This window comes from Hylobates moloch, unplaced genomic scaffold, assembly GCF_009828535.3.
Source record: "Hylobates moloch isolate HMO894 unplaced genomic scaffold, HMol_V3 SCAFFOLD_55, whole genome shotgun sequence".
Classification (NCBI taxonomy): Eukaryota; Metazoa; Chordata; class Mammalia; order Primates; family Hylobatidae; genus Hylobates; species Hylobates moloch.
The window spans coordinates 379,270-390,115 of record NW_026652330.1 but is presented as its reverse complement, the minus strand read 5'-3'; the positions used below and the strand labels follow the sequence as shown (position 1 = coordinate 390,115).

Sequence of the window (10,846 nt, the reverse complement as noted above, 5' to 3'; positions counted from 1 at the left end):
TTTGGGAGGCCAAGGCAGGTGGATCACCTGAGGTCAGGCATTTGAGATCAGACTGGTCAACGTGGCAAAACCCCATCTCTACTAAAAATACAAAAATTAGCTGGGTGTGGTGGCGGGCGCCTGTAATCCCAGCTACTAGGGAGGCTGAGGTGAGATAATCACTTGAACCCAGGAGGTGGAGGTTGCAATGAGCCAAGATCACGCCACTGCACTCCAGCCTGGGCAACAAGAGTGAAACTCCGTCTCAAATAAATAAATAAATAAGAACAAAAACAAAAATTCCAATTAAAAAGGTTATTGGGCTGAGCACAGTGGCACACACTTGTAATCCCAACACTTTGGGAGGCCAAGTCAGGGGGATCACTTAAGCCCAGGAGTTCAAGACCAGCCTTGGCAACATAGGAAGACCATATCTCTATTAAAAAAGAAAAATTGTTTTTTAGGAAGCAATTATTTTTTGAGCTGGGAGATAGCACTGCGTGTTAGTTGGCTGGTGAGAATGATCCAGTCAAGATAATCACTCCTCCTTTTATCATGGTTGATCCCTGCTGTCTTATTTGGGTGGCTCATTCGGCGTACAGAGAGGACCACATTAGTGCAAAGAGCATGAACTTTACCCACACACTGAGCTGGGTAACACCCCCACTTCCACCACGTGGAGTTGTGTGACCTCCAGCAAGTTAGGGAACCTGCGTGTGTTTCCTCACCAGCGGAATGGAGTCACAGTCCTTCCCAGGATGGTTGAGCGGATGAACAAGGGAATACTCACAAAGCAACCAGCACGACGCTTAGCCCATGGTAGACGTCAACATTACAGAAGACTACATCAGCCTAATTCTGGTTTTCCAGAAGTTTCCACATCAAGGCAGACGACCTTTACAGTTTCAACTTATGCTAAACAGATACAGGCAGCAGCCTCTTAACTGAACTCACCAAAGGCCAGATGTTTTCAAGGCAGCAGGCCCAAGATAAGTGTATATAATTAGAGTGGGGCGAGTCCTCCCGGAAGCATGGGGTGATGGCAGCCCGGCGGAGATGCGACTGTGATTTAGGCCTGTTTGGTAATGCACGTGCAAGGGCGCGCGAGCAATGAGAGGACGACTGCTTGAGAAGAAAGGGAGAGCCTGTGGGAGGGTTGGAGGGGGTGAAAGGCAACTCCTCAAACACAGTGAAGATTCGGATGTGGAAGACGCCGCTGGTCTCTGGTGCCCCAGGCGTCTAGCAGAGCTCTCAGCAGGGGCATCAAGAGACAGATCCTGTACTCAGTGTGGTTAGCACAGGAGAGAAGGCAAATGGGACAGCCACATGTGTCACAGAGGCACCTGGCCCAGGCGAGAGGGTGGAACACAAAAATGTGTCTGCTAACACAGTCTCAAGGTGCTCAGGGACCTCAGGAAGGAGGTAAACGATGTGCTAAGTGCAGTGAATGGAAATATGCCAAGAGTATGATGGGATTGCAGATCAGGACGTTTAGCCGTGCCTGGGCAGGCAGAATCGTTGGGGGTGGCCACACAGCTGGCTGTATTCCTTTCTAGCTGTGCGCCCCGAGGCAAGTAGTCTCCATTCCAAGCTTATAGTTCGGGGAATCTCAGACTGAGTTGGGAGGGTGATAAGAACTCCAGAATTTCAAATGATGATTGCAGAGAAGGTGCTAGCTTGCTAAAGACTGAATTAGACCCTCCTAACTGGCAATGAGAGAGGGCGGTGGAAAGGTCTCCGATTTTTCACAGGGAGGGAGGCAAAAGCATTGAATCCTCATAGCAATCGGTCAACGATCAACACATGCCTAGCAAGGCTGGCTCTCGGTCAGGCACTGTTGCAGAGGAAGTGGCAGTGGGTCTTCAGCCACAGGCAGTCTGCCCACTCCCAGAGTGCGAAGGCTGGAAGGGCACACTGTGCGGGGAGTCTTTCTGGAACAGAGCTTTCATTAGCCACAGTTCTGCAGGCGTTTTATGCTTTCAAACAGCATTTCTCACCTATCATCTGATCCTTGTAAACTCCCTCATGCATCAGACAGGGCAAGTGTTATTATCCCTACTTTTCAATGGAGAAACCAGGCCCAGGGAAGCTGAGGATTTGACTAGTGTCACATAGCTTTTCAGTGGCAGGGGTAAAGCTAGAACTATAGGCTTCTCGTAGCCTGAGTGAAAGCACAGGGTGGTGTGCCACCCCAGGGCAGTTTCAGTGAGCTCTTAATGGAGGCTGGGCTGGGACCCTGAGTCTTCCTGTTCTCCCCGAATGCCTGGGAGTCACTGGACTGCAAGGGGGGCACCAGGAGTGGCAGGTGTCCTGGGTGGAGAAGCTGTGCCAGGTTAAGGAATGCCACTCCAGAAGCAGAATCTGAATTCCAAAAGGCTTTGGAACAAGAGTGAGGGAAGGCCATCAGGGTAGGAGAGAATATTTTGGTAGAACAGACTCAAAGCCTCAAATAACAAAGAGAAGGGATAAACAGAAGCACTTCAGAGGAAGAGGAGGGCACCGTTCCGGATCACGAAGAGGCTCTGGGAACGCCCAGGATGGAGGAGCATGCAGGCCTGCTGCTGGCTCTGTGGCCCTGTGGACCCGCAGCTCCCTTTCTCTCTTTGGCCCTCAAATTGTCAATGGAGGGGGCCGCAGCCCGTGGTCTCTGAGGCGTGTTTCTGACTGGCCTCTGGGCTCCTGACCCAGGTCCCCCTGAAACCAGAATGATCCCTGGATCTTCCCTACAGAGAGAGCGCCTGCAGATGGCAGGGAAGAGGGGCCAAGGCCCAGGGTGGAGAGAAGGAGGGCTTCACCTTTGGAGGAGCATATGCGGAGCAGCTACCCAGCACCAGGCCCCTGCCCTCCCCAGACATCGCTTATTTAACGGACCACCACAACTCCATGAAGCAAGCCTCCCATTTAGAGTGAGGACCCTGAGGCGCCACAATCCTTCAGGTCACCCCTGGGGAGCATCTTGTCACTGCCTGCAGCACCTTCAATCTGGACCTGGTGCCTCCCTCAAAAAGGGAGGAGTGTGGGAGAGAGACCACAGGGGCCAACACCACACAGTTTCAAGCGGAAAGCCCTTCCTGCTGCTTCCTGGCTGGGGGTCTATTACCTCCCTCTGCCATGGTCTCCTTACTGTTAGGAGGCCTGCTGCCTGCAACGGTAGCCCACATGCTTAAATTAATGCACTGGTCGCAGGGTGCCCATTGCGGCCCCAGTAGGATGGAGGAGGCTCCCCTCGATCCTATTGTCTAGTCACTGTGGCAGAAGAATTTGAGCTCAGGACTTACTTCTCTGCCACTGTCCAAGACCCCATTTGCTTTTTGGGACCCACAGGTCGTCCAGGAAGCAGGTCTGTGTGTGCTCGGATCCATGTGGCTCTGACCCTCCCAGCACAGAGAGCCTCAGAGGGTCCCAGTGTGCACCACCACAGGTCAAGCAGTGCCCACCCTTGACCCTCAGATGGCAGACCACTCCCCCATCTCTGGCCAGAGCTGCAGGCCATACCAGAGGCCTACGCCCTGGGCGGGCACACAGGGCTGCCATTGTCTGCTCAGCGCCTGGCACCCTCTCGTTTGCATAGCCACGTGAAGAATGCAAGAGCAGGCTGGGGACTTGTCCCTTCAGAGGCGGGTTGGGGCTGTGGGGGAGGAAGCCAGCAGGGGTCTGCAGCAGGACCCTGCCTTCCCCCAATGCAGTCCAGGAAAGGTGGGTGGGCTGTTGGGGACGGAGGGGGTGGTGGGGGGCTGGCAGGAGTGGAAGCAGGGTTGTGACATTCCTCCTGCACCCATGCCGCAGTGGGGCCCACTTGAACGTGAGGGGATTGCTAATGAGGTGGAAGAGAGTTAAACATTCCCCTACTCCTGAAGACCGAGAGAGACTGGGAGAGAGAAGAGGGAGGTGGGGGTGCTCGGAGCGGGCAGCCTGGACCCCAGGAATGTGCAGAGGCCACTGCTCCGCGCCAGGCTGCTCTAGAGCTGGGGGCCAGGGCCCAGTGTTCCAGTCCCAGCAGGAGCTACTAAGCCAGCCAGCAAGGGGATTAAGGGGCTGAGCAATCCGCCTTCCTTCAGGCTGATGCCAGAAGGTCGGGGCTGTCTCCCCAGCTCCCCACCAGGCTCCTTGCTGGCCGGCAGCCAGCGCTGGCCCAGCCTTGATAGGGCCCCTTTTCTGTCCCCCTCAGATCTCAAAAAGACCCCACAGTACATATTTCCTGGTCTGGCCTCCCTGATTTTTGGCACACACAGCTCCCAGGTACCCATGACTCCTCTTCCCAACACCCCACCACTAACTCAGCCTCCCCACATCTAGCTTCACAGCCCCTGCCAAAAAGTTATCCTTGACATCTAACTCTAGTTTTACCTGCTGCAAACTGGCATCCCTTTCCCTTCTGTCCTATAGTCAAAGGGCAGAAAACCCCAAGGGTTAGATCAGCCTCGCAAGAATAAAGTCCATCCTCCGAGGGCTGGTGTTTGGGTTAGGGAGTATCCGAATTTTAGGACACCCGAATCAGGTTCCTAAAGGGGTTTCCCTGTGGGGAAAGGCCCAGAGGGCAGCTGGGTCATTCCTCTCAGCCCCTCCCTTCCCTATCCCTGGGGAATGGGGCGGGGCAGGGACACCACCTGGGCCACGAGCCGGCCCTCCGCCCCCAGGGGCTGGGCATGAGCTTTGCTGGGGACCCTGCTCTGGCTTAGGCGGCTGCTGTGGGCGGGCCCTGGCCTTTTCCAGCCCCTGGGCCTCCCCCTGCATTCTGGAGTCCAGAGCCACTGCCTTTGCTCCAGCCGCTGCCGCCGCACCACCTCTCCTTCTCTGCCTCTGACCCTCCTTCTCCCTGCTCCCCCTGCCCAGCTGCTCCTCCCACCTGGCCATGACCAAAGCCCCTGCTGGGACCTTGGCCCAGCTCTGAGGCCTGGGACCCTCGGTCCTCTCTCCTGGGCCATGGCCAACTCAGGCCTCCAGCTCCTGGGCTACTTCTTGGCCCTGGGTGGCTGGGTGGGCATCATTGCTAGCACAGCCCTGCCGCAGTGGAAGCAGTCTTCCTACGCAGGCGACGCCATCATCACTGCCGTGGGCCTCTATGAAGGGCTCTGGATGTCCTGCGCCTCCCAGAGCACTGGGCAAGTGCAGTGCAAGCTCTACGACTCGCTGCTCGCCCTGGACGGTAGGCCTCAGGCCGGCGGGGTGGGAGATGGGAGGTGGGAACAGCAGGGGGGTCTGGAGCAGGTTTTCCTCACAGTCTGCTGTCTGCGCTGGGCTCCGTCCTTCCAGCCCCCGCTCTACAATTCCCCCACTACTGCCCTGTGCCCATTGACAGTCCAGGCCAGCCTGCTGCTCTGTGGGAGGGGAGGGCTCTAGGGTCTGGCAGCTGTGGGTCCAGATTCCTGCTGTCACTATAACTTTGAACCAGTCACCAAACCTCTTCCCACTGTGATGTTCTCATCTCTGAAGGGGAATACTAACACCTGTGGCACTCTGAAACGCTCAGTTAAGACCCTTCATCCACTTCTCCCCACACTCAGTAGACAGACACACACTGTATGATGCACACCTGCTCCCCAGTCCTGCTCCCAGGCCTGTGTGCCAGCATATGGGTGCATGCACACGCATGCAAACACAAATGCACACACACACGTGCACATGCATGCACAGACAGGTGTGTCTGCATGCAGTCCCTCTCCTTCTGGGGTGTGGAGTTGAGCCTGACAGGCACCGCTGAAGCTCTAACTCTGGGGTTTAGGTAATCCATCTGCAATCTGCCCAGGAGCCCCCAGGGACAATCTGCTCCCCATGGGAGCTGGAGCAGAGTGGCCTTCAACCAGCCCCATTGTGCCAGTTCAGGCAAGTCAGTTCAGGCAGGTCGTCTAACCTTGCTGAGGGACCCAGGTCTCCTGAGCACCCCCCAGGGCCCGGGATGGACCCACACACCCATGAAGAGGCAAGCTTTCAGCTGCCATGGGCAGAGGGGAAAGTGACTGTTGTCTGAATGGCTGCTGGGGAGGGGTTGCTGCGGGGCTCAGGCTGAGTTGAGCTGGGCCTCAGATACCCCCAGCTCTTCCATCTACCAAACCTGAGGGGACCCTGGAGCTGCCCTCAGCTGCTTGGGAGGATGGGCCAAGCCCAAGAGGGAGTCCCCAGGCCAGAAAGCAACAGCAGAGTGAATCATACTACCAGAAAAGCCTGCAAGGGCGAGTGGAGAACGGCGCTGACAGTGAAGGGGACTCCCACCCCCACACCCTGTCCTCACGCCAGGGCTGTCACTCCTCACTATCCTGCACCTGCCAGAAGGTGGTCTGACCCCCCAGGCCAGCTCCTGCTCAAGCCCCTCTCAAGCTGGGCTCCTTCCACCGACCCCAGGCACCAACCCAACCCCCATCCCCACCAGCCTGACTCAGTGTCACCCCGCCTACCCTAGGTCACATCCAATCAGCGCGGGCCCTGATGGTGGTGGCCGTGCTCCTGGGCTTCGTGGCCATGGTCCTCAGCGTAGTCGGCATGAAGTGCACACGGGTGGGAGACAGCAACCCCATTGCCAAGGGCCGTGTCGCCATCGCAGGGGGAGCCCTCTTCATCCTGGCAGGTGAGTGCCCCTCACTCCTGCACAATCACAGCCATGGCAGGCAGCCCCAGCCCCAGTGGCGTCGGGGGGCCAGAGCAGAGCTGAGCACCCCTCTGCTTTGCCTTTAGGCCTCTGCACTTTGACTGCCGTCTCGTGGTATGCCACCCTGGTGACCCAGGAGTTCTTCAACCCAAGCACACCTGTCAATGCCAGGTGGGTGCCAGGGCTTGGGTCTTTTGCTTCACCTCCTCTGGGGCCACTGATCTTTGTCCACTGGATCACCTGGCAGGGGAAGTGGGGACAGGATCCAGCTGCTGTCCAAGAAGCTTTAAAGGGGGGCGCCAGGAGGAGTGTGGTGGGGCCCTCCATAGGGGCGGGAGGCCTATGACGGGCACCCAGGTGCAGCAAGGACTCTCTAAGGACCTAAGTGCCCTGGCTCTGGGTTTCAATCCCAGCTCTGGCTGGGTGCAGTGGCTCACGCCTGTAATCCCAGTACTTTGGGAGGCCAAGATGGGTGGATCACCTGAGGTCAGGAGTTCAAGACCAGCCTGGCCAACATGGTGAAACCCCGTCTCTACTAAAAATACAAAAATTATCCGGGCATGGTGGCGGGCGCCTGTAATCTCAGCTACTCGGGAGGCAGAGGCAGGAGAATAGCTCAAACCCGGGAGGCAAAAGTTGCAGTGAGCCAAGACTGCACCACTGCACTCCAGTCTGGGTGACAGAGTGAGACTCTGTCTCAAAAAAATCAAACGATCAATCAATCAATCCCAGCTTTGCATGCACTGTGTCACCTGGGCTAGTTACTTAATCTTTCTGTGCCTAGTTTCCTCCTCTGTAAAATGGAGCTAGAACCTGAGCACCAGTTCACACATGGTTGTCAGGATCCAGCAGGATGCAGGTGAGGGTGTGGCACAGTGCCTGGGCCCTGGACAGTGCCCAGCAAGCCTGAGCTGTTTTCATTTCTGCTGGTGGCAGCAGGGCTGAGATGACTTCCTGCAGGAAGCAGCAGTTATCCTGGGCCAAGAAGAAACTTCAGAATAAGGGCGGATCGTGGAGGGCCTTGCAACCAGAGGAAGATTTTGTTCCTCATCTGGGTGGAGGCAGTGGCAGTCCTTCTGGCTGTGATGTGCAGAATGGTGGGGAGGGAGTGACACCAGGAAGGCGGCTGTCCCAAAGGTCTGAGCAGAGGGTTTGGGGCACCAAGGGGGCAGCAGTAGAAAGCAGGCTTGGCCGGGCACGGTGGCTCACGCCTGTAATCCCAGCACTTTAGGAGGCCGAGGCGGGTGGATCACAAGGTCAGGAGATCGAGACCATCCTGGCTAGCACGGTGAAACCCCGTCTCTACTAAAAGTACAAAAAAAAAATTAGCCGGGCGTGGTGGGTGGCGCCTGTAGTTCCAGCTACTCGGGAGGCTGAGGCAGGAGAATGGTGTGAACCCAGGAGGCAGAGCTTGCAGTGAGCCGAGATTGCACCACTGCACTCCAGCCTGGACCACAGAGTGAGACTTTATCTCAAAAAAAAAAAAAAAAAAAGGGAAAAGAAAGCATGCTGATATTCAGGAGACGACCAGGACTTGTAAGGCTGTGGGCATGGGAACTGAAGGGGATGCTCTGCAAAGGGCCTGGGCCCACCCTGGCTCCTCCCTCACTTCTCAGCCCAGCCAGGAGCAGAGAATGGGACAGTCTCAACCCTAGACATCCCAGTGGGCTTTGGGCCTTGGGGTGGAGAGAGGATGAGAAAAGATGCCTGGGCTGTTGCAATCGGGAGGGATGCCTGGAGGAGGCAGAGGTGTTGAGAGGGGAGGGGAGGCAGGAGATCTCAGGTACAAGGTTTGTTCCCTGGGCGGCGGCTGCAGCCACAAAGTCTGCCAAGCAAGGTCCAGCTCAGGCATGTCAGGATAGGACTCGGCCCCCGATGCCTTCAACAGTCCCCGATGCCACTCGAGCTGCCAGGCCCTGTGCTGGGTCCTGGGGACACTGATGGCTCTGTCTGCCCTCAAGGGGCTTCCCAGGGAGCTGGACAAGCAAGGGGCTGAGGCCTCCTGGAGAAAGCATGGCAGTGGAGTCGGCGCAAGGGGCGGGGTGAACACAGAGAATGTCAAGGAAAGACCCCACGAGGAGGTGGCATCTGAACTGGGCTCTGAAGTCAGAGAAGGAACTGGGGAGGCACAGGAGTGGTGGGCTGGGGGGCTTGGTGCCCCAGCTGGGGGTGCCTTGTGCAAAGGCACCAAGGCAGTGAGAACCAGGAGCAGGGCTGGCCTGGCCAGCAGGGCCTGGGTGTGGAGAGCCCAGAGTGCCAGCTGGAAGGGTCTGGCCTTCTCCAGAGGGCAGCGGGAGCAGTCCTGGCTGGGAGTTTGGTGGGCCAGAATGTGACTGGGAAAATACATGGCAGGGATCGGCCCACTTCTCCCGTGCAGACCTCTCAGGCCCTCCCATGCCCCCTCCTCTGGCCAGATCAGGAAATGAGCCCAAGGTTGCTCAGAGCAGGAGCTGGAGGCCAAGCCTCTAGCCTTCACGCCCACCCTGGGCCGGGTGACCCTGTGTGGTGTTGATATTCTGGGCTGGGGGGAGGGAGAAAGGAAGAGCATTCACCTCAATTTATCTGGAGATATGGAAGAGATTGTGAGGCTCCAGCCTCCAGCTCTGTACACTCTGCCCTTCCTCTGCCAGGGCAGGGACTGGGAACAACCTGAGACGGCAGCTACACCTGATGCCATCTCCCTACCCCTTGCAGGTATGAATTTGGCCCAGCCCTGTTCGTGGGCTGGGCCTCAGCTGGCCTGGCCGTGCTGGGCGGCTCCTTCCTCTGCTGCACGTGCCCGGAGCCAGAGAGACCCAACAGCAGCCCGCAGCCCTATCGGCCTGGACCCTCTGCTGCTGCCCGAGAGTACGTCTAAGCTCCGCCTGCCCTGGCCAGCCCCCCACCCAGTGGCCCCCTCGCCCAGCATCCAGCCAGCCTCGCAGCACCCTGGGCAGGGCCACTGGAGTATAGGATGGGCACAGGTGCTCTGAGCAGCTTGTCCTCAACACAAGCACCCACCCTGCAATCTGAGACCCAGATCCTCACAGGGAGACCAGAGGCAGGACCCAGCCCCCAGGCACACACACAGATGCAGGTCCAGGCACGGTCCTGTCTGCACAGCCTGGTGGGCACCAGCATGCATCCCTGGAGACAGGCCCTCAGGCACCAGCCCGGCTGTTTACTCACTGAAGAGTCGCGTGGGTGTCTGCTACGTGCTGGGCCCTGGAGATACAGCAGTGGCCAAGACGTACCTTAGTACTCAGGTCCTTGGGGTGAGCAGAAACCTTCACCCTCCCCAGTCCCATGGGCTCCTCACAGCAACCCCACAAGGGCAGTGCCAGGATGCTGAACGTTCACACGAGGACAGGGAGGGTCTGAGTTTAGGTCTCAGGTTCTTCCAGTGCGCCCAGGGCTGGGGGCCACCTACACAGATGGCAAGGTCGGACCACGGTGCCCCAGCCCCCGGGAATGGGCCCCGGGCAGGGCTGCTGTGAGGGCCAAGGTCTGACCGCGCTGGCCAGTACCCACGTCCGGGCCTGAATGCACAGCCCCTGCCCCCGACCCCACAGCTCACTCCACTAACCAGCTCTCTCTCTTTTGACTTTCAGACCAGTTGTTAAATTGCCCGCCTCCGCCAAGGGCCCCCTGGGTGTGTAATGTCCAGTCCCCAGCCAGGCTCTGTCCCCTGCCATACCTAGACTGTGTGTTTCATATTTTTTTGGAAAGAGAAGTGAACATCCAGCCCCAATCATGGTGTCATTCGGTCTGTCCTCAGCGTGGCTTGGACGGGGCCTGGGTCAGAGTGGTCAGTGCTGACCCCTGGGGCTCTTGGGCAGAAAGATGAGGAGACAGAGGTCCAGGGTGGGTTACACAGCACATCCAAGGCTGAGCAGGGAATAATTTGGGGCTCCTACCCTCTGTCTAGGGACCCCCCTCCCAAGCCTGGTCTTGGCCTTGGCACAAGGTCCTCCTTGATGGGAGACCCCACCCACTCCTGGAGGCTGCCCCTGAGGCCTGGCCCACCTCTGGGAGCAGGCCTCAGGGTCAGGAGGCCCCTGGTGTGGCAAGAGGCCCCGAAGTGGTAAACCCTGCCCCTGTTACTGTGCTCCAGAGACCTCCTAAGGGAAGGGACAGTTCCTAGAAGGCCCTCGAGCTGGAGGCTGGGGATCAGAGATAGGTGAGGGGACACAGTGTAGGAGTTCCCCATGTAGATAAGGGAATGTGGGGAGGGCGTTAGGAGCTTGCAGGCATTAGCATGGTCCTGAGCAAGGTCTGCAGCCCCCAGCTCTGCTCACCCCGACT

General features: G+C 58.0%; 1 protein-coding gene across 1 annotated transcript; it reads left to right on the top strand.

Moving 5' to 3' along the window:
* Positions 1-4,902: 4,902 nt before the first annotated feature.
* On the top strand, positions 4,903-10,201 carry LOC116463728 (claudin-19). The gene is made up of 5 exons (XM_032146968.1): positions 4,903-5,125; positions 6,377-6,541; positions 6,649-6,733; positions 9,257-9,409; positions 10,153-10,201. The coding sequence occupies exons 1-5, from the start codon at positions 4,903-4,905 to the stop codon at positions 10,199-10,201; spliced, it is 675 nt and encodes a 224-aa protein (XP_032002859.1).
* Positions 10,202-10,846: the final 645 nt, after the last annotated feature.

Excerpts from the sequence above, each read along its gene's own strand:
- LOC116463728 (XM_032146968.1), top strand. The coding sequence starts at position 4,903 with ATGGCCAACTCAGGCCTCCAGCTCCTGGGCTACTTCTTGGCCCTGGGT. Across the intron at positions 5,126-6,376 it reads CTCGCTGCTCGCCCTGGACG|GTCACATCCAATCAGCGCGG; the intron begins GTAGGCCTCAGG and ends CGCCTACCCTAG. Across the intron at positions 6,542-6,648 it reads AGCCCTCTTCATCCTGGCAG|GCCTCTGCACTTTGACTGCC; the intron begins GTGAGTGCCCCT and ends CTTTGCCTTTAG.